At 38.0% G+C, this 24266-nt stretch overlaps 2 protein-coding genes across 26 annotated transcripts in view; one reads left to right on the forward strand and one right to left on the reverse strand.

Annotated features, from left to right (window-relative positions):
• NAA50 (N-alpha-acetyltransferase 50, NatE catalytic subunit) overlaps positions 1-24266 on the forward strand; it is a 574571-nt gene that overhangs the window by 378147 nt on the left and 172158 nt on the right. The window lies entirely within an intron of this gene.
• The window catches only part of GRAMD1C (GRAM domain containing 1C), a 160471-nt gene that overhangs the window by 76217 nt on the left and 59988 nt on the right, over positions 1-24266 (reverse strand). For 14 of the 25 annotated variants that reach the window (XR_014824820.1, XR_014824819.1, XM_084991248.1 and 11 more), the window contains 3 exons: positions 18852-18970; positions 15102-15234; positions 10158-10317 (listed from right to left, as the gene is read on the reverse strand). Coding sequence is in view for 23 of the 25 variants with exons in the window: in XM_084991248.1 (XP_084847374.1) it covers positions 10158-10317; positions 15102-15234; positions 18852-18970 (412 nt within the window). In the remaining 2 variants the exon portion in view is untranslated. Of the gene's footprint in view, positions 1-10157; positions 10318-15097; positions 15235-18851; positions 18971-20993; positions 21078-21124; positions 21299-21943; positions 22277-24266 lie in introns of those variants that run through there. The other 11 variants (XM_084991259.1, XM_084991262.1, XM_084991258.1 and 8 more) reach the window with 6 other exon arrangements.

The following is a 24266-nucleotide window of genomic DNA, read 5'->3' on the forward strand; positions in this document are numbered from 1 at the left end:
TCTTATAAGTATCCACTCATCTTATCCTCACAGCCATCTACATCTTCATCCCCTCTGTACAGATGAAGAAACTGAGACACTGAGAGAACTGCCAAAGCTCCATGGCTAGTGAGTGACTATAATGGAATTTAAATTCACTCTAACCCCAGAGCACACAAATCTTAACCTCTATTTTACACAGCAAGGAGCTTAACTTGGAAGAATCAAAAGAAAAGAAAGGGAAGAAGAAAAAAGTACAGCTAGGAACCTGGTGAAACAAAGAAAATAGAGTAAAGCAATCCAGTGTGAAATTTTAATGACTTTAGGACTGGATTATTTATTATTTCAAAGATGATGCCCATCAGTACAGAGTGACAACTGTGACAAAAGCTCCTCCTATTTCAGAAATCAAGCTCTAAGAATTATCTGTGTCAAGCATCTGTCCACATTAAGCCATGGGAAGCAGTATCTTAAAGTCTAAGACAGTGGTCTAAGAATCAGAAAAACTCTTCAGCTCCGCCTTTACCCCCATGATTGCTTTGTCTCCCTCATGAAATAGGTTGTGTCTGTATATTTTGCTATGGGTACAAAGAATTTAGGGATAGCAGGTAGATATTGATTTCTCTTTTCCCTGCAACAATGCTATGTGTAGGCAAAAGCTATTCACTGCAATTTCAAGTAACAGCTCCTCTGGCACAGAAATGAATCACTGAAACTAGGCAATTTGCTAAGGTTCTGTGAGGTAACTTCCCAATTAGGCTTGAGAAATAGCTTTTTTCTAACTTAGAAGTAACATATGTTCACTGTAAAAATAATTCATATATTCATAAAGAAAGCAAACAAGTATAGGCAACTAATCCTGCTCATCACCTTCACAGAACTTATCTCGACTTGTGAGTATATTTTTATTGGCTTAGTAACTTGTTTGTTGTTTCTCTCCTGCACTAGACTCTAAATTCTATGTGAGCAGGGGCTATGTTAATCTCAGATACCTAAGTATATTACATGTTTGGCACATAATATGTGTTAAATAACTATTTTTGAATGAATAAGTGACTACTGAAAACACTAAAAAATATCTAAGGGTCTATTTTTAACTACAGCATTTTAAATGTACAACCATATTTTTAAACTTTTTATTTTTTAATAGTTTTAAAGTTACAACTAACTAAGCTAGGCTTTATTCCCATATTTTCCAGTAATGCCCTTTTCTGTACATGAATCCATACCAAAATATCATGTTGCATTTACTGTTATCTTCTTAATCTCCTCCAATCTATGACAGTCTTCATTTTTACTTGTTTTTCAATGGCCTTATACATTTGGAAAGCACGGGTCAGGTATTATGCAGAATGTCCCTCCATTTGGGTTCATCTGAGGTTTTTTTCATGATTAGATTGTAGTTTGGCTTTTGGGGAAGACACCACAGAGATGAAGTGCCCTTCTCATACTCAAGGGGTAGACACATCAACATGCCTGATGATGATGTCAACCTGATCCCTTGATTAAGGTGGTGTCTGCCAGGCTTCTCCACTGAAAAGGTACTATGTTTCCCTTTCCACATTCTATTTGTTAGAAATGAGTCGCTAAGTTCAGCCCCAACTCAAAGTGGGTGAGAATTAAGCTCCAGCTCCTAGACAGGGAGCATCTACATACATTATTTGGAATTTTGTAAAGAAGACTGTGCTTTCTCCCCCAGTTATATATTTATTCAATCATCTGTATCAGTATGGACTTATGAACAGCTATTTTATACTTTAGTTATAATCTAGTACTATCATTATTTATCTTGCTGCTCACATTTTTTTTTCTTTTTTTTTTTCTTTGGCCATTAGAAGCTCTTTCAGGTTGACTCCTGCATCCTTTTGACACGCCTCTTTTTTTTCTGGTTGAGCACTTCTCTATAGTCGGGCACCACAAGATGCTCCAGGTACATTTTGTATATCCCCCACCCCAGCTCCAGAAGTAGCCATTTCTCTAAGGAGTCCTGGAACTACAATTTTTCAAAAGTTTCTTATTCACATTTAAAAAGGAAACAAATTACACCCATATAAGTATTTTAATACAATATCTTCACATTTTAATTAAAACCCAGGATTAGATAAAATTTTCTATAAAATGACTGATAAAAATATAATTTGCGGTATCACTGCTAGAAATTAATAATAATACCTTTTGTATGTAAATTTATTCAAGGAAGTAAGGATATGAAATAAACTATTTCCACCTGGAATTATTCACTGGATTCATGGTACTTTAAGTCTCCTACTCAGGAATATCACCAATAATAATGCCACTGGAACATATTAAACTTGTAGGTGGTATTTTAAATGGGGAAAGAAATACTGCTCCACTTAGGAACAGGTTGGTATTTCTTGTATTTCAAACATATCAGTTTGAAAGTGGCCAGTGGAAATGGTGAGAAAAGTGAGACAGATAAATATGACAAGGACATGGACACGAGTAATACTGAAACTACATGCTGATAATGTTTTGAGAGTGAATAAAAAATGTACTAGGTAGGTATACAAGAAAAGCAGGTGGAGTTCCCATCATGGCAAGGCAGAAACGAATCTGACTAGTATCCATGAAGATGCAGGTTCAATCCCTGGCCTCGCTCAATGAGTTAAGGAGCCAGTGTTGCCATGAGCTGTGGCATAGGTCACAGATGAGGCTTAGATCTGGTGTTGCTGTGGCTGTGGTGTAGGCCAGCGGCTACAGCTTTGATTTGACCTCCAGTCTGGGAACCTCCATATGCTGCAGGAGCAGCCCTAAAAAGAAGAAGGAAGGAAGGAAGGAAGGAAGGAAGGAAGGAAGGAAAGAAAGAAAGAGAGAAAGAAAGAGAGAAAGAAAGAAAGAAAGAAAGAAAGAAAGAAAGAAAGAAAGAAAGAAAGAAAGAAAGAAAGAAAGAAAGAAAGAAAGGGAGAGAGAGCAAGCGAGAGAGAGAGCGGGAGGGAGGGAGGGAGGGAGGGAAGGAGGGAAGGAAGGAAGGAAGGAAAGAAGGAAAGAAAGAAAAGCAGGTAATTTGCAGTTTAAGTGGATAACTAAGGGCACTCAATTTGCTTTATCTTCCATTTTCTAAAAAACTGGTGATCTACTGTCTTCATGGCTCAGACTGCAGGCTTTCTTTACACCTGAAAGACCAATTTTAATTTGAGAATGTTGTTCAAAAAGGCTGACTCTGTAACTGTGTCAGGGTTACCTGGTTCAGTCTCATGGCTAGATTATCTCATGGCTTTTTCTCTGATTTTCCCCAGAGGTTATTAATTAATAAGTATCACTTGATGCTTCCTCTTTAACTTTCAGTGGCATTGCCTCTAATTCACCTTGCTCTGTCAGCTACCGATCATTGACTCCAGTTCTGCTTTTCTGAGGTGCCTCTCCCTAATCTTTGCCTGATTTAGCTTATTTTCTCAACAAGGTGACTTTGGTTAGGGAACCTTGTCATATCAAGTCCTAATCCCTAATTTAACTTGTGTCATCATCACAGAGGCCAGGGGTCTCACACCATCCACCAGTTTGCCAGCTTCCACTCAAGGCCCTGTCTCCTGGGGTACATGTTTCACAGACTATCCACGACATGACAGAGCAGGCCAGGTGGGAGAAGTAAATCCTGACAGCAACACAAATATTATACCATCCAAATCATAACTTTCTTGTACTTGCGGACATGGATATATTGTGTCAACCCATCCATATTTGCTAGGAAACTCTCAGCATCTTCTCATCCTAAAAAGAGTACCCTTCAATCTTGGTGAGTTTTAAACTGCCTAGTGTCAAGTAAAAACCACACACACAAAAAAAAGTCAAAGCAGATCCTCAGCTAAATTTTCCTGTCTGGGCTTCATTTAAACTCTACACCAAGGGGCTGGGATAGGAGTGACTTTAGGTCCCTCTGTGAGGTAGTTCTCAATGCTCTGCTTTGTGACTGCTCTCAGGGAGGCCTGGGTCTAGAGGGAAATCTCTGCATCAGAACAGCCCTGAGCCCCCCTCCCAAAGATTACAGTCTACAGGTGGTAGAAAGAAAAAAAAAGAGAGATCCTCTTATTTTCTCACTCAGCCTACTCACAACAGGACATCAAAATACTATCATTTTAAACAAAATGATGGACAGTTGGAAATAATCTGCCATCTCCCTAGATCCCTCTCAATCCACAAACATACTTCCAAAATTCCTGGGATGGTTTCCTTCTTTTGACCTTTCCCATTGTCTCCCCAGTTCATTCATTTCAAGCATCTTCATAACCTCACAATTTTCAGAAAACAAAAAACAAATTCATTATAATACACACTTAATATGATAAGCCTGAGATGTTGGAACCAGCTTAGGAAAAGCAACAGGCATATTTAATTGGTTAGCTAATGATAATCTAAAAGAAAAATAATTCATTCCATACACCTTAAAGAAAGCCTCCACAAAAAGAAGGCTGAACATTACATGTGAGGTCTCACTGCTATAAAGTCAAACAACTTAAAAGGGCGTCAGTAGAATCAAAATGGAATTAGGACTAATATGCAGCAGATAAATGACACTGCTATTTTTCTTTCTTTCTTTCCTTCTTTCTTTCTTTCTTTCTTTCCTTCCTTCTTTCTAAAGGGTTTTAATGTTCTCCTTTATGTAAATTATCACTAATGTTAATTTTATAGGAACTCAAAAAAGAATGTAAAGATTTTTTTTTTAAGCACCATTTTTATAAAAAGAGGAAGAGAGAAAAAGGGGGGGAAATATACTTGTTTTGGTGTCACTTATGTGTCTGGCCATTGGGTGCCAGGGTAGGTCTTCCTACAGTTAGAGTTTCATCCAGACAAGGGATAACTAATTCCACCAAAGCATGAATGACAAGGACACTAAGAGAGTCTAGTCATTCATGGTGCTTGATCCTTTAAAAAAAGACTTCCACTCAAATATCTTTTCAAGCAACTGCCTTTTTTTTTTTTTCTGGTGTGAAATTTTTTTAATTAAAGTATTGTTGGAGTTCCCGTCATGGCACAGCAGAAATGAATCCAACAAGGAACCATGAGGCGGTGGGTCTGATACCTGGCCTCGTTCAGTGGGTTAAGGATCTGGCGTTGCCATGAGCTGTGGTGTAGGTCGCAGATGCTGCTTGGATCCTGCGTTGCTGCGGCCCTGGCGTAGGCCAGTGGCTACAGCTCTGATTAGACCCCTAGCCTGGGAACCTCCATATGCTGCGGGTGAGGCCCTGAAAAGACAAAAAGCCAAAAATAAATAAATAAATATTGTTGATTTACAGTATTATGTTAATTTCTGCTATACAGCAAAGTGATTCATATGTGTGTGTGTGTGTGTGTACACACTCTTTATTTATATTCTTTTCCATTATGGTTTATCATAGGGCTTTGAATACAGTACTCCATGCTATATAGTAGGGTCTTGTTGATTATTCTCCATGTGTAATAGCTTTCATCTGCCAACCCCAATCTCCCACGTCATCCCTCCCCCAAATCCCTCCCCCTTGGCAACCACAAGTTTGTTTTCTATGTCTGTGAGTCTGTTTATATTTTATAGATAGGTTCATGTGTGTCATATTTTAGATTCTACATATAAGTGATATTACACGGTTATTTGTGTTTCTCTTTCTGACTTGTTTCACTTAGTACAATAATCTCTAGTTACATCCACATTGCTCCAAATGGCATTATTTTGTTCTTTTTTATGGCCGAGCAGTATTCCATTTTGCATATGTACCACATGTTCTTAACCCATTTATCTGTTGATGGACATTTAGTTTGTTTCCATGTCTTGGCTATTGTGTATACTGCTGCTGTAAACACAGGGGTGCATGTATCTTTTTGAATTATAGTTTTGACTGGATATAAGTTCAGGAATGGGATTGCTGGATCATATGCTAACTCTAGCCTTAGCTTTCTGAGGAATCTCCATAGTGTTTTCCACAGGGTCTGCACCAACTTACATTCTCATTAACAGTGTAGGAGAGTTCTCTTTTCTCCACATCTTCTCCAGCACTTATTATTTGTATACTTTTTAATGATGGCCATTCTGACTGGTATGAGGTGATACCTCAACAACTGTCTTCTTAATGCAGTCTCTGATTTTTTTAGTAACTTGTTTATTTTTATTTATGTTTTAAGAGTATGTATTTAGTTTTCATCAAAGATAATTCAGTTTTCCACAAAAGACCCAGAATACCCAAAGCCATCCTGAGAAAGAAAAATGGAGCTGGAGGAATCAGGATCCCTGACTTCAGATATACTACAATGGTACTATACAGTACTGGCACAAAGACAGAACTATAGATCAGTGGAACATGATAGAAAGCCCAGAATTAAACCCACACACAAACAGTCAACTAATCTATGACAAAGGAGGCAAGAATATACAATGGAGAAAAGACAGCCCCTTCAATAAGTGGTGCTGGGAAAACTGGACAGCCACATGTACAAGAATGAAATTAGAACACTTCCTAACACCATACACAAAAATAAACTCAAAATGGATTAAAGACCTAAATATAAGACCAGATACTATAAAACTCTTAGAGGAAAACACAGGCTAAATACTCTCCAACACAAACCATAGCAACATCTTCTCAGATCCACCTCTTAGAGTAATGTCAGTAAAAACAAAAATAAACAAAGGGGACTTAGTTAAACCTAAAAGTTTCTGCACAGCAAAGAAAACCCTAAACAAAACGAAAAGACAACCCACAGAATGGGAGAAAATATTTACAAATGAAGCCACTGACAAGGGATTAATCTCCAAAATGTATAAACACCTTCTGCAGTTCAATACCAAAAAAACAAATAACCCCATCAAAAAATGGGCGGAAGATCTACACAGACAATTCTCCAAAGAAGACATACAGATGGCCAAAAAATACATGAAAAGATGTTCGACATCACTCATTTTTAGAGAAATGCAAATCAAAACCACGATGAGGTACCACCTTACACCAGCCAGAATGGCCATCATCAAAAAATCTACAAACAATAAGTTTTGGGGAGGGTATGGAGAAAAGGGAACCTTAATATACTGCTGGTGGGAATATAAATTGGTGCAACCACTGTGTAAAAACAGTATGGAGATGTCTGAGAAAACTAAAAGTAGGATTACAATTTGATGCAGCAATCCCACTCCTGGGAATCTATCCAGAGAAAAGCATGACTTGAAAAGATACATATACTCCAGTGTTCATTGCAGCACTCTATACAATAGCTACATGGAAACAACCTAAATGTCCATTGACAGAGGAGTGGATAAAGAAGATATGGGACACATACACAATGGAATACTACTCAGCCATTAAAAGGAAAGAAATAAGGCATTGCAGCAACATAGATGGACCTAGAAATGATCATGCTAAGTGAAGTCAGTCAGACAGTGAGACACCAACATCAAATGCTATCACTTACATGTGGAATCTAAAAAAAGGACACAATGAATTTCTTTGCAGAACAGATACTGACTCACAGACTTTGAAAAACTTATGGTTTCCAAATGAAACAGGGTGGGTAGTGGGGGAATGCATTGAGGGTTTGGGATGGAAATGCTATAAAATTGGGTTGTGATGATCACTGTACAACTATAAAATAAATGTAATAAAATTAATTAAGTAAAGAAAAAAAAAGATAATTTAGTGTTTCCAAACCAAGGTCTGATTTGGATTTGGTTTTCATGGATTTAGCCTTCGTATGGTTTTGGATTTGGATTTGACTTTAGATTTGGACTTGATTTGGAATTGATTTATATATGGCTTGGATTTAGCTCTGGTTTTCATGGATTTGGTTTTCACTAATAGTAAACAGCCTTCAGGGGTTCCCAACTAGGTCTAACCTGAACAGCAAGTGGACTAGCAAACACTGTCGGACAGATCCAAACCACAACATCCCCATTACCAACATTCTGGTATAGTATTAATATAACATGCTGGTACAAAAGCAGGTATAGCAGAAGTCCACTGGCATTATTCCCTTTCCTGAAATTTGAAAATTTGAAAGAAGTCAGTCACTATCCTTGCTCTTCCCCATTGTCTCCTCACTTCATTGACATCAATGTCAATACTTAAAAAGGGGGGGGGGGGGGCTCCTCCTGTGGCTCAATGGCATCAGCAGCATCTCTGCAGCGCCAGGACACAGGTTCAATCCCTGGCCTGGCACAGTGGGTTACAGGATCTGGTGTTGCGGGAGGTCCACAACTCAGCTTGGATCTCATCTCTGGCCCAGGAACTTTATGCCTCAGCGTAACCAAAAAAGAAAAAAAAAAGATCCCTTAAAATGCCTTGACAAGCCCCAGGTTATTGGTTCTAAATTAGAGAAAGAGAACACAATTTGCTATAAAGCTTCCTCTAAGCAGCTGCTTTTTATTTTAACTATATTCTCTACTCTTAAATCTTTCTCTCTCTCTCATAGTTAAAGAAACTAGTAAAATTATAGTGTTTCACTATACAGATTTTTATTAAAGTTTTTTAAAATTCAAACTGTACTAAAGACTTAAATATAGGACCTGAAACCATAAAACTTCTAAAAGAAAATATAGGCAGTATATTCTTTGACATCTTTCTTAGTAGTATTTATTTATTTATTTTTTGGATATGTCTCCTCTGGCAAGGTAAATAAAATCAAAAATAAACAAATGGAATTATATTAAATTAAAAGGCTTTTGCACAGCAAAGGAAATTATAATCAAAATGAAAAGGCTGCCTACTAATGGGAGAAGGTATTTACAAATGATATATCCAATAAGGAATTAATACCCAAATATATAATGAACTCATACAACTCAACAGCAAAAAAACAAAAAAAGAAACAGCTGATTAAAAAATGGACAGAGGGCGTTCCTGGCATGGCTCAGCAGTTAACAAACCCAACTAGGATCAATGAGGATGCAGTTTGATCCCTGGCTTTGCTCAGTGGGTTAAGGATCCAGCATTGCCATGAGCTGTGGTATAGGTTGCAGATGCAGCTTGGATCTCGCATTGCTGTGTCTGTGGTGTAGGTCAGTAATTGTAGTTCCAATTGGATCCTGAGCCTAGGAACTTCCATATGCCTCGAGTGTGGCCCTAAAAAGCAAAAAAAAAAAAAATAATAATTGGACAGAGGACCTGAGTAGACATTTTTCCAAAGAAGATATTTAGTTGGCCAAAAGGCACATGAAAAAATGCTCAACATCATTAATCATCAGGGAAATGAAAATCAAAACCACAATGTGGTATCATCTAACAGCATAGTTGTTATCAAAAAGATAGCCAATAACAAGTGTTGGTGACAATGTGGAGAAAAGGGAACACTTGAGCTCTGTCAGTGGGAATGTAAATTGGTGAAGACACTATGGAAAACAGTATATAAGTTCCTCAAAAAATTACAAATAGAACCACCATACAATCCAGCAATTCTACCCCTGGGTATTTATTTGAAGAAAATGAAAACACATATTCTAAAAGACATATCCACCCCACCATGTTCACTGCAGCATCATTTACAATAGCTAAGATATGGAAGCAACCTAAGTGTTCACTGAGAGATAAATGGATAAAGAAGATATCATATATATATATATATATATATGATATATTCTATATACATATGATAGAATATTACTCAACCATAAAAAAGAAAGAAATCTTGCTATTTTTGACAACATGGATGGTTTTAGAGGGTATCATGCTTAGTGAAATAAGTCAGATAGAGAAAGACCAATACTGTATGATTTCACCTATATGTGGAATATAAAAAACAAGACATTGAACAAATATAACTCAACAGAAACAAAGTCATAGATACAGAGAATATGCAAGTAGTTGCCAGAGGAGAAGGGGATTGAGGAGGAGAAAAACAGGTGAGGAAGATTATGAGGTATAAATTTCAGTTACAAAAGAGTCATGGGTAAAACAAACAAACAAACAAAAAAAAGATCTGCTTTTCCAGTGCTCCTGCTCCATCTCCACTGACTTAAGGAGTGGAATGTTAAAAGCTAAATGTGATGAAGATTTTCAAATTCCAGGCTTCTGTAAAATGGAGATGATGGGTTAGATTACCAGCCCCTTTCCCCTATTTCCTATTAACTTCCACCCTATTTGATTTTTTATAGAGTGAGATTGTACCTAATGTAACTAAATTCTCAATCTGCATATACGTAGTACAATGGTAAACATTAAAAGACATAACAGAAATTTGATTAAAATTTATAAGAAATTCTTTACCTTCATCAACAGAATCTGAAGTGCTGCTTTTGTCCAAAGAAAGATATTCATTTTTATTCAAGTCCAGTGATTTCGATGGCATTCTACTTAACCTCTTTTCTGAAGTTAATGAAGGACTCTTGATCTGTTTTTCACTTTGGGGTTCCTCTTTCCCCAACCCCTAAAAGGCAAACAGTGAGCTCTTTAATAAAGACACTTGGAAATATCTATTTTTGAAAAATTTGTTTGGTATGTTTGCATTACATTTACAATTCAATCCATAATTTTTTTTATTTTATTATTATTTTTTTTTTTCTTTTTAGGCCTGCACCTGCAGCATATGTAAATTCTCAGGCTGGGGGTCCAATCAGAACTGCAGCTGCTGGCCTACGCCACAGCTATAGCACCATAGGATCCAAGCCATGTCAATAACCTACACTATAGCTCACGCAATGCCCGATCCTTAACCCACTGAGCAAGGCCAGGGATGGAACATGCATTCTTATGGATACTAGTTGGGTTCATTACCACTGAGCCACAATGGGAACTACTTAGTCCACAAAATATTGGCAGATAATACAGACCATCCTAAAGTCATATTCTTACACATTAATGAACAATAAATTTAGGAAGAATATCATACAAAAAGAACTCACAGACAGTTAACAACATGTGAATCAATTAAGTCAAAGGGAATGGGGACAAAGGACAAAAATAATGGAACAGTCAGTACTGTGGGGTGGTAAAAGGAGAGAGTCAAACCCAGTTAGTTTCCCTAGACAACACCTGCCCCATCACCTCAAAGAAGAGAACTCACCCATCTCTCAAGACCAGTAACTAAACTGGAAAGGAAAAGAAAAATAGAGAAAAGTCACATAAGAGTACAGGGAGGGAGAAAAGATTAAAACGGAAAATTTCACAGCAAACTTACAAGAACACAGTTGGCTTTGCTGTTAAGGAACTAAACTATATTCAATGTATACTGCTATCTGTACTTTCTGGGAATGGCTTAATAAAGATATGTCATTTCCATAACAAATTTAATGTTAGGTGTTAAAGTATGAATGCTATTGCTATGTTAGTATTCAAGTAGAACAGTTTTATAATTAGGTTTAATAGAACAGTGTGAAAAATATAAACTACATGGCAATGTACTTTCTTGCATTGTTTGTGTGTAAGTTGATGAAAGAAAGCAAAAGCACATAAATCAAATCCTTATACTTCTTGCCCCATGAGATCTTTGAGCAGCACTGAGCAACACAAGCAGCTCCGGGGAGGATACAGGTTTCCACTGGCCGCTCAGAAAGCAGAATAACAACTGGGACTCAAGACACAATTTATTAAAGGGTTATACTATCCTAGTCAGAGGACTGACTTTGCAATCAGAGATTACTGCTAAAATTGAGACTTGATTAAGTTGAGAGTTCCATACTACAAAGCAACATGCTTATTTAGCTGACCAGGGCTTTTTAGATGCTAGGTAAAGTAAGTTTCCACACATATTTCTCCTATTGCTTCTTTTCTTTTTTTTTTTTTTTTTTTTGGCTTTTCTAAGGCCACTCCCAAGGCATATGGAGGTTCCCAGACTAGGGGTCTAATTGGAGCTATAGCCGCTGGCCTACACCACAGCCACAGTAACACGGGATCCCAGCCATGTCTGCAACCTACACCATGGCCTATGGCAATGCTGGATCCTTTATCTTAACCCACTGAGCGAGGCCAGGGATCAAACCCGCAACCCCATGGTTCCTAGTCGGATTCATTAACCACTGAGCTACGATGGGAACTCCTCTCCTATTGTTTCTAATTAAGATAAAGTTCTACTATAAAGAACATGGCCAGATACTTACAGGAAAAGTAACAGTCGCTATCTTTGAATGGTTGGCATCTGGACAATTTTTATTTCCTTGTATACTTTTCTATATTTTCTGAGTTTTTACAAAGAGTATGAATTTTATAACTTAGGAAAAATGTATTTTCTTCTTGGAAAAAAATGTTATTTCCAACTCTGTTAGAAGTAACAATGAAAGAAAGTAAATGACATATGATATTTATGACATCTGAGAATCTCACTGTACTTCTCTTGAACATGCAAAAGGAAAAAAAGGACCAAACTTCTCTATTACTGATACTCCATAACTTGAAAACATCTATACTAAACATCAGTGAATGTATAATCAATCTTAAACCATTAAATGATTCCTCTGCATTCCATTCCCTTTCCTTAGAGAAAATATGACTTCCTTTAGGGACAAAACTAGAGGCAAGAACCATCAAGTTAACTTTCTCAAGAGCAGGCACAGAAGGCACTGTTGAAGAGGCTGTAGGAAGGACTCAAGAAACAGCAGTAGTCCTGAGAACCCAGTCCTCAAAATCAGATTTTGCAAAAGGATGAAGCAACTGTAAGAGATCCTCAGTCCTGTTACCACCCCAAAATGGAGAGGTTTGGTCTTCTCAGGGAGAATGTACAAAGGGATTAGCATTCAGAATCACCTCTCCTGCACCAGCAATAAGCTCCTAAGGGTCTCTTGCTGAGTACATTTTACATGAAATCCACAACGCAAAGTCAGACTGAGGTAGATGCATGAAAATTGCCTGAAACAAGATGATACCTTGATAACCTTTCATATAAATACATTATTTCAATGTTTCCTCAATATTTATTCACAGGAGATACTAAGAGCTCCATGAAAGAAGTGAGAAAAGGTCCAAATCTGGCCAACACTGATTCAGCTTCAATTATAATACCTTATGGTTACTGATTACTGAAGATGTGTTAGGGGCTCTTCAAAGGACTTCCACATATATTAATTCATTTAATCTTTATTTAGAAGTCTCTGGAGTTCCCGTCGTGGCGCAGTGGTCAACGAATCCGACTAGGAACCATGAGGTTGCAGGTTTGGTCCCTACCCTTGCTCAGTGGGTTAAGGATCCGGCGTTGCCATGAGCTGTGGTGTAGGTTGCAGACGTGGCTCAGATCCCGCGTTGCTGTGGCTCTGGCATAGGCCGGTGGCTACAGCTCTGAATGGACCCCTGGCCTGGGAACCTCCATATGCCACAGGAGCGGCCCAAGAAATAGCAAAAAGACCAAAAAAAAAAAAAAAAAAATCTCTTTGCGAGATCATCCTCATTGTATAGTTGAGAGAACAAAGGCATAGAAAGATTAAGTAATTAAGTTAATTTACTAAAGGTCATACAGTTAGCAAGTGGCAGAGGTAGAAACTAAGCCAATGCTCTGATCTAAGGCAAGAAATTCAGCTCTGGCCCCAAACTTGCATCCTCAATCAGAACAATAAAACCTGTACTTCTTGGAGTTCCCGTCGTGGCGCAGTGGTTAACGAATCTGACTAGGAACCATGAGGTTGCGGGTTCGGTCCCTGGCCTTGCTCAGTGGGTTAACGATCCGGCGTTGCCGTGAGCTGTGGTGTAGGTTGCAGACGCGGCTCGGATCCCGCGTTGCTGTGGCTCTGGCGTAGGCCGGTGGCTACAGCCTCCGATTCGACCCCTAGCCTGGGAACCTCCATATGCCGCGGGAGCGGCCCAAGAAATAGCAACAACAACAACAACAACAACAACAAAAAAGACAAAAAGATTAAAAAAAAAAAAAAAAACAAAAAACCTGTACCTCTTAGTGCTCAGAATGTGGTCTCTAAGGACCGTTTTTCACTAAGAACTATGGCTCATTAAGAAAATGGCTGATACTAAGTCTGGGATAGAAAGTATACAAATGTGTCTGGGACATGTTATTGTACCAAAAAGAAAGGAAACCATCAAAGATTACTGATTATTTCAAAAGGACAAAAGAGCCAACATGAAAGGGCTCCCATTGGCAGAGGGCACAAACTGAGTATAAAATAATAATAATAATAATAATGACTTCAAGTGATAGAAATTTACTGAAATTAAAAAAATTGATGGGCTCATAATAATATTTAAAATAATCAAGGAAGAAACCAACTATGAAACCTGATAACTAACTAGATAAGTCTGTTTTATTTATCTATTTATTTATTTTTGTCTTTTTAGGGCCACATCCATGGCATATGGAGGTTCCCAGGCTAGGGGTATAATGAGAACTGTAGCCACTAACCTATGCCACAGCCACAGCAACATGGGATCCGAGCCATGTCTGTGACCTATACCACAGCTCATGGCAGCACCGGATCCTTAACCCACTAAGTGAGGCCAGGGATCAAATCTGTGTCCTCATGCATACTAGTCAGATTCATTTCCGCTGAGCCACGATGGGAACTCCAGGATGTCTCAGCTTTAGCAGTCAGCTTAACAAGCACCTATTGTTACTCAAGCATGCTGCTCAGGGCATCATCTTCCCTTCAAAACAGATTCTTCCCAACTACACACACTATCTACTCTGGGAATAATTCTGTCAACTACAAATCTCTCCACCTTATTTTATTTTTAATGATGTCTATCCCCTTTACAGATTGATGCTCAGGGAACTGTCTGGTAACTGCGCTCTATCCAGCTCTGAAAAGAGCTACACATTATTCCCCTACAGAACCTCTGGTATTATGGGCTTAAAACTCTTCTCCCAAATAAAGGAGCAGCTTGACATCTTAATTTTTTGTTTTTGGTTTTGCTGTCTTAGGGCCACACCTGTGGAATGTGGAAGTTTTCAGGATAGGGGTCAAATTGAAGCTACAGTGGCCAGCCTACACCACAGCTGCAGCAACTTGGGATCCGAGCTGCATCTGCTACTGCACCTCAATCCATTGCTTGAAGCCAGGGATTGAACCCATATCCTCATGGACACTAACTGGGTTTGTAACTTCTGAGCCATAACGGGAACTTCAACATCTTAAGTTTTTAAACATTCTGTAGGTTGTATTTTTATTTGATCTTTCATTATGATGAACACATCACAGAATCAGAAATAAAATAAAATAAAATAAAATAAAATAAAATAAAATAAAATAAAATAAAATAGGTATCATATACACTAACCCCACTTGGTGGATTTCCATCAATTTGCTCTGTTTCTGAAACCCGACTGATCGATTCATGGGTAAAACTGATTGACTTGGATAATATTTCATCTCCCTCCCCACAGTTATCGAAGCTGCTTCTTCCTGGGCTTCTGTAAGAAACACACCATAGAAACATAAACAAGGTCACTTCCATACAAACAACTGATTTAGTCTCTTCACTGAGGTCCTTTTCTATTACAAAGCATTTTGACAACAAAAGTTTTTTGTGATGTAACAAACAAGCTTTTACTTAAAACAAAGCTATCTCCTTAAATCACATGCAAATTGACTTTACTGCTGAAAATAAAATACGCTCATATAAGATTTTATAAACTTCAGATACCATCAAAAAATTAACCAAGTCAAATGGTCATAGCAGCAACTAACAGAATGAACATTGTTTATGAGTTCCCATCATGGCTCAGTGGAAACGAATCTGACTAGTATCCACGAGGATGCAGGTTCCATCCCTGGCCTCACTCAGTGGGTTAAGGATGGCGCATTGCTGTGAACTGTGGTATAGGTCACAGAGGTGGCTCGGATCCCGTGTTGCTGTGGCTGTAGCTAGCAGCTACAGCTCTGATTCGACCCCTGGCCTGGGAACCTCCATGTGCTGCAGGTGCAGGCCTAAAAAGACACACACACACACACACACACTCACACACACACACACACACACACACACACACACACACACACAAGAACATTGTTTAAATTTTAGCTGTTGACAATGAAGAAGCTTGGATAGGTGCAGGGGAGGTGTTTGGGTTGGGCACCAGGCAGCACCAGAAGGCAGTCTTAGATCGCCTTCCTTCAGACCAGTCCCAGCTGAGATGGCACAGCCTTCCCAGAAGAGGAAGCTCCTGCTGTCTGAGCACAGCCCACGTATCAGACACTCCATGCCTCCCTGCTTGCTCTTCTCATTCCTTAGAACAGGAATTCCTAAGGTTGAAGCAAGAGCTTTCAAATGGTCATAGGGACAAGACTACAATAGATGTCTTGGGATCTGCTTTTCCTCTTTCAGGAAATGGAAAAAAAAAAAAAAAAGCAGGGGGGAATGTATTAAATGTAAAAGGAGCACAATGGTTCTAATTTCCAGTGCTTGGCTTTATTGAGCAAGTAGTATTCCCCTGTAATTACTGCTACATTTAGACTTAAAGCACATCTAAAATAAAGGAGCAGCCTGACATCTTAAGCCATATTATCCTGAGAAAGAAACAGAAAAGCTGAAAAAAGGCTTTCAACCCTATTCTACTCCACCCAAATAATACTCAGGTCTACTATCTGGTCTCTCCTATCCAGGCAGAATGGCAGGACTCTGAGGCTCCTGGAGATTAGACCACCAATCAGCTGAGTGTCTGTACTTGAGAGTTTTTTGTTTTTCTTTTTACAGCCACACGTGCAGCATATGGAAGTTCCCTGGCTAGGGGTCAGATCCTAGCCACATCTGCAACCTATGCCCAGCTTGTGGCAACACTGGGTCCGGAACCCTCTGAGCAAGGCCAGGGATTGAACCTGCATCTTCACAATCACTATGTCAGATTCTTAACCTGCTGAGCCACAATAGGAATTCCTGTACTTGAAGATTTTAAGAATGGAGATGTGTTTCGGAGAAATAAAGAAAAAAGGAAGGAGAGTGAAGGAAAGATTGAAAATGAAGAGTGAAAGAAGATGGAAGAGCTGAAGAAATAAAGGTTTGAGACAGATAGGCTTTTCTCAGAGCTTAGAAGAATGGGAAAAAGAAGAGGGAGTAAGGAACTTGTCTCATCTTTTCTTAGAAAGCACTCAGTCACCAGAAGAAAAGTTGGGCGTTAAGAGTATATAAAGCAATTGTTCAAAAATATTTGTTCTTGGGAGTTCCCTGGTAGCCTGATGGTTGGGATTTGGTACTTGCACTGCCATGACCTGGGTTCAATCCCTGGTCTGGGAACTGAGATCCTACACCAAGCCACTGTAGACCACTGCCAATAAATAAATAAATAAAATTTTAAAAATTAAAATATTTTAAATAAAATTTAAAAATTTTTTAATTTAAAAAATTTAAAAACATTGTTCTTTCTATCTTCAAAGCCTAGATATGGGCCTTGGAGATCATCTAGTTTAACTGCCTCCTTCCACAAATGAATAAGCTGTGGATCAGAAAGGTTAAGTGATTTGCCTGAGGTTGCTCACCAACTTGGTGGCAAAACCCAGGCTAGAAACCAGATCATCTTTACAACCATCCTAGGCTCCTTGCATTATGTCAACTGCTTTTCTACCCAACTCCAGTACCTGAGAGAGGCTGGTAAACTTCACAAGGAGAGCAGCGCAATGGAAAATTTTAACTTTACAGAAAACTAATAAAATATGCATGTGTAACCATGTAAAAAAGACTATAAAAGATTAATGCTGAGCTGACACAATACAAAAGGATCAGCATAACAGGAAGACTACCTAGACAGAGTAAAATTTTTGTACACCCATTGAGACTTCAAAAGATTTCCATTTTAAAACTCACTTCCTACAGAATTTTTTAACAACAATATTAAGATATACTTTGTAAACTGTAAAATTCGCCCATTTACAGTGGTTTACTGAGTTACACAGCCATCATCACGATTCAATTTTAGAACATTTCCATCAGCCCAAAAGAAACCCTGCGCCCATTAGCAGCCACTGCCCATTCTGCCTTCCTTCCAATCCCTGGAAACTACTAATCTACTTTCTATCTCTATGGATTTACTGATTCTGGACTCCATTTCATATAAATAAATGAAAAGAGTGAGTGGCTCCTTTTACCTACCATAATGTTTGCTCTAAAATTTTATATTATCTTTTGTTATTCTTTTTCTTTTTTTGGGGGGGGTGTCGCACCTACAGCATACGGAGGTGCCCAGGCTAGGGGTGGAATCTGAGTTACAGCTGCCGGCCTATGCCAGAGCCACAGCAATGCCAGATCCGAGACTTGTCTGCAAACTACACAACCTCACGGCAACACTGGATCCTTAACCCACTGAGTGAGGCCAGGGCTCAAACCTGCAACCTCATGGTTCCTAGTTGGATTTGTTTCTGCTGCATCACAATGGGAATTTTTATTGCTATGATCTCAATTACTACTGGACAAAATGCACTTTTTTTGTCCAGGTTAATAAAAATGTCCACTCTTCCAAGTGAATTCCCATTAGTCAAAAATAATCTCTCTCTACTCTGAATCTTTCTTACATTATCTATTGATTTTTTTAGCCCTCATCATTTTCAACCTTGTATTACAATTACTTGCATTCTCCGTGGTATATAAGCACCTCTCAGTCATTAATGCATTCAATATTTATGCCATGCCAACTACATGATAAGTACTAAGCTACGGTATCCGTGAGGAAAAGTCATACTATCTTTGTATCCCTCAAAATGCCTATGAGCTAATTGACTTTATTGTTATCTATAAGCACAAATATTTCACTAATTACTTCCCCAGATCCTTAATAAAAAAGTTTACTAACACTATGCTTTAAGCAAATCCTAGGTAACACCATTATAAAATTAACATTTATTCATATGACCTGTATTTGCTTACCAATTTAGCAAACTATTCACTGTCCTCACCTTTCACTTATTCCACTACAGAAAAGCAAGAGGCACATTTCACCCAAGGGTGAATAAACAGAAAGCCTCAATTAGTAAAGTCTAAAATAATTTTGCTTTGACTAATGATTAATAAATCTTAACATTTCAAAACATTTTGTGGTACCTTGGCTGCTCATTATCCTCAATTGACAGAGACAAGTTCTCCATCTCTTCAGCAGTCAAGCCTAGCTCAGTGCCATAGTTTTGCTGGAGCAGCTGCCAGAATTCCTGTCTGGTCAAGCTCTAGAATGACAGAGAGATGACACTGACTATTGGAAAACATAACGTAATATAACATAGTGATTCAAAACATGAATTCTGAAGTCAAAATGATCTGTTGTGCAGTTACTAGTGTGTGTCTTTGGTTGTTATTTGACCTTTCTAGACATAAGTTTTTTTAATCTATAAAAAGTGGGTTGACAAAACGTATCCAACAGAATCAATACCAGGAACAGGTAAATAATGATTTTAAAGTATGTAACATAGAATCTACTGTCAATGGGAGGTAAAACATTCAAAATTTTCTTTTTTATAAAATAACTTGGGAGTTCCCTTTGTGGCTCAGCAGCTAACGAACCTGACTAGGATCCATGAGGATGTGGGTTCAATCCCTGGCCTTGCTCTGTCAGTTAAGGATCCAGCGTTGCCATAAGCTGTGGTGTAGGTTGCAGATGAAGCTCGGATCTGGTGTTGCTGTGACTGTGGCATAAACCAGCAGCTGCAGCTCTGATTCGACCCATAGCCTGGGAACTTCCATATGACATAGGTGTGACCCTAGAAAAAGCAAAAAAATAAAACAAAAAACTTGTTCACAGTTTCTGGTTATTAATTTGCAATCCAACCAGTCTACCAGGAAGACTGGATCACCATTCAGAGTTCTAATTGCTAATTCAGAACCACTCTTGTTAATCCACAGTGTTTCTGAATATTTTAACTATATTTAAAACCTCAGAGCTCCCATCATGGCTCAGAAGTAGTGAACCCCACTGGTATCCATGAGGACACGAGTTCAATCCCTGGCCTTGCTCAGTGGGTTAAGGATCCGGTGTTGCCATGACCATGTGTAGGACACAGATGCAGCTCGGATTCCAAGTTGCTGTGGCTGTGGCACAGGCCGGTGGCTGAGGCTCCGATTCAACCTCTAGCTTGAGAACTTCCATATGCAGTGGGTGCAATCCTAAAAAAGACAAAAACCAAAACAAACAAAAAAACATCATGTATCAGCAAAACTTTAAATTATATTTTCCTAAAACATAAAATGCAAGATGTTGGAGTTCAGAATATTTCTTTTGATTTATTTTTAACAAAGTCCTGCTTGTTCTTTCTTCGCAGGTATCATATCAATGTTAAACAATCTAATAAAAAAAAAAACCATGTGTTACAAAGGAAAATGAAATCAATGACAGTATGATAACTAATGATCTGAATTTTATAAACATTATAGATGGTTAATAACATGATTAAGCAAAATAGAGGGAGGCAGAATAACACCAAGCAATTTTTGGCACTATTTTTTACTTCCCTTATTCATTCAACAGATATTTATTTAGAACCTACCAAATGTGTATCACTGCATTAGGTACTAAGGAGGATAAAAATGATGCTTATAAAAATAAACAATACAGTTGAAGAAACATAGGAATGACTTTTAGGTAAAAGTTAAGTATGACAAATTATAATGCTATTATATGCTAAAGTACCAGTAGAATCAACATGATATAGAAAGCTAAAGGAAAGAAATGTCACTGTAGATGATTAAGGTGATCACATAACACGTCACATTGGAGAAGGGTCTTCAGTTGAGCTGAATGAAGGACATAAATGGAGGACATGGAGAAATGAACAAATTTTGAGAGGGAACCTACATAAAAATAACAGAATAAACATGAAAAATGCAGGTAACATTTGTTTTGAAGTCAGTTAATAGTTTATCAGCCTAATTGGAGTAAATATTTTAAGTGGGGACTAGTAGGGATAAATATAGAGAGAAACATGCAGATGCTTTGAATTCCTCCCTGACATTCCCAACAACAAATACCACACTTCCTTTTTTCTTGCTCCTTGTTTCTCCTGTCAAGTAGCATTGGTATTTTTGTTTGTTACATTACACTAGATGACCTTCATTACATTTCATGGAACCCCAAAGATACTAAGAACAAAATTTCTGCACTTTAGTCTGTTAGTTCCCAGATGACTAGGATTCCACAAGAGTAGCTGATGAAACTTCAGATATTAGTATTTCAAAAAGTCGAAAATATCCAGTTACCTCAAGCCTCTTTGTCTGGGATCGAATTAGATTAAGGTAGAGTGGTTATCTCAAGCTGATAAGAAACTCTCATTGGAAATAAGGTTCGCCTAAGAAACAATGTTTTAACATTTTATTATTTAAATACACACCTCTTATTTGGTGGACAAAAAAGTCTTTTGAAGTATAATGTCCACAGAAGAAAACCAAAAAGGATCACTAGTAGTAGAAAAATTAAGGAACCACGTCCTTGATCCTAAAGGTAATTCCACACATTTCTTTTTCTGACTCCCACTCCAGAAGAGCCATTTGTGAACTTTTCTTCCCTACAATAGCAGTTAGATCATACTAGTAATTAATTCAATATTCCAAAGATATTATCTTTGAGACACTTTTAGTGTCATAAATGCACAGTTAACTTTATAAAGAGAAACACGCACTATTCCAATACATTTGTGGAAGATTAACCTTTCATAAAAACTTTTCTGAAATAACAGGTATCAAACTATTCGAAAAACAAACTAAAGTAAGTAGATTAAACAATGATAAACACTCAGCTTTCTAAGAGTGAAAGAAATAAAATTTATAAGTAAAATAGTAACAGCAAAAATACAGTCTTATTTGACTACGTAAATGTTTTCAATATACTAGCAAATAACTATCAGAGAGTTAAAAGAGTAATTTCAATATACTTTTTAATCTATTAATTAAATATAAATACATAAAGTTAATAACAAAATACAACATTTAATTCACTGTCTTATAGATTTGCTCATTTGTTAAAAAATGACTTTTTCTGCAAAGTTGGCTAGAAGTCACAAAAAATGGTTATTTATAGCCATGCCAAATATTCAAACATTAAAATATACACCCAGATTGATATTCATATTTCTTTCAATAATCAGCAGCAGAACCAGGGTTAAGTAACCTTAAAAAACAATCTAAATTTTAAACAAAGGCTGACCACCTACCTGCAAACAATGGGGAGGGAGGCTCCCCGTTCAGCCTGCTGAGCCCTTGTGCAAAATAAAGACGAGAATCAAGCAGTAATCAGATAAGCCTCAAAAGTCAGATCAATTTCTGGCCCAGAAAATTCTATATTCTATGTACACTTCAAGGTCTTTATCTGCAGCAGAGCTGCAAACATTTAATGACAACTAGGTAAAATCGATGCCTCAATCTTCTGGTTTTGTCATGAGAAGCTTTTCCTTATAAAAGACAAGCTCTACTGTAATTTAAAGCACATTTTTTGTCACTTCCTGGTTTGTAGTACCAGCACTCTTTCCAAGGCTGCCCGTGAGAATGGAGAATTAGAAGTTATACCTCACTCTACAGGTTCCTAAGCCACTCCTACTAGAAGAGGGTAGGTAAACAGGGTTTCATTAAAGGGACAGTTCCCAATTCCTTCTGTTCTATACACTGATTAGAAACAAGAAAACACAAATGAAAATATCTTGCTTATGCTCAATTATGTAAAATGCCTATTGCAACATTATTTTAATCTCATTTTTAAATTAAATATATTAAGGATTAAATTCTTTTCTCCACACCAATCCTTCCTATTCGACCCCGGCAATGTCATCACATCTTCAAACACCATTTCTTCAGTACCGATGTCCCCATCAGACACCTGCATTAACCCTTTATCTATCAAGGATTAGATCTCTTGAGTACTGGAAATGGAATGTGAAGGAACGGCCGGAAGAACAAGCTATTCAGGCGAAGAAATTCCAATATGTACTCAGCACATCTTTCATCACTGATACATTTACATCTTGATTACTCAGTAATTCTTTAAGAATATTTTTTACTTTATTCAGAATAATTTCCTGGAAGGGACCTGGACTATAATAAGCACTATGGAGAGTCTCATCTACCAGTTCTAATTTATATCCCAGAGGAAAAATTTTCTTTTAAGTGAAAAATCAAATCTTGCCCTTATTTCTACCTAGCTGGTCCATTTAATTTAGTAAGGTGTGTGGACATGTCAAACGCTACTTGATGAACTACAGGGATCATCCTTCTGGGGAGTTGCTAAAATCTAATATTATACAACAGCAGAATGAGGGCCTCAAGTGACACCAGAGAATACCACTCACTCAAACTAAAAAGAACACATTGTGGGGCTAGCTTCCACTCCCTAAAAACCAGTGCTCCTGACATGCTATGGCTGTTCTGACTGAAACCACAGATAGATGTCCTTACTCTGCCACAGTAACGAGACAGCCATGAGAAAAATCTATGTTAACTGTACTATAAATGATTTTTACATACTTTTGCTAAATAAAAAAGTTCCTTATAGTAAACCACTGAATACAGATGAGAGCTAAACTCAGTAGGTTTAAGAAGGAAAACAGAACACAAGACTAGGCCCCATGAATGCCTGACATGCAAAGGCTGAGTGCAAGAGGAGTGCCCAGCAAAAAATAAGGACAGAAATACAAGAGAGGGAGAGGAAAAGTTCAGAAAGCATGGTACAGAAATCAAGGAAAGGAGATGTTTCAAAACAGAGGGAGTTTGCTGTAATGCGAAATGCTGCTGAAATATCAAGTAAGGTGAGTTCATGAATGTCAAATGCAAGTGTGCAGAGGAGAGAAGCAGTCTGGTGAGCCAATTCACCACGACCAGGGAGGGCAGAAGGCGGGCAGAGAGAGGGGACATAAGGAAGAAGAAGGAAAGACTCACTGGGGGAGGGCAAAGTGCTTCACTTGAAGCACCTGTATGCCCTGCTAAATATAAATGGTAGAAGATAATATGAGAAACAGAATGTATATGTGTGTATATATATATATATATATATATATGACTGGGTCACTTGGCTGTACAGCAGAAATTAGCACAACACCATAAATCAAACTTTATTTGTTAAAAAAAGAAACTTTTGATGATTTTATGTAGATATAAAGCCGCCTACTAGTTTCACATAGAAAAGGAACAAGTTCAGACTTGTGTTGCTTTTTTTTTTTTTGGTCTTTTTTCTTTTTAGGGCCACACCCACGGCATATGGAGGTTCCCAGGCTAAGGGCTGAATCATAGCTGTAGCTGCCAGCCTACACCATAGCCACAGCAACGAGGAATGGGATCCGAGCCATGTCTGTGACATACACCACAGCTCACAGCAACACTGGATCCCTAACCCATGGAGTGAGGCTGGGGATCAAACCTGCAACCTCATGGTTACTAGTTGGGTTCGTTAACCACTGAGCCACGACGGGAACTCTCAGACATGTGTTTTTAAAAGATACACTTTAAAACGACTACTTCTTTGTAAGCAACCTAAAGGACAGATTGGAG

The sequence above is a fragment of the Sus scrofa genome, chromosome 13 (genome assembly GCF_054392235.1).
Source record: "Sus scrofa isolate SSC_HxYL_T2T_F1_AM1 chromosome 13, Sscrofa_HxYL_maternal_Yorkshire_Landrace_v2.0, whole genome shotgun sequence".
NCBI lineage: Eukaryota > Metazoa > Chordata > Mammalia > Artiodactyla > Suidae > Sus > Sus scrofa.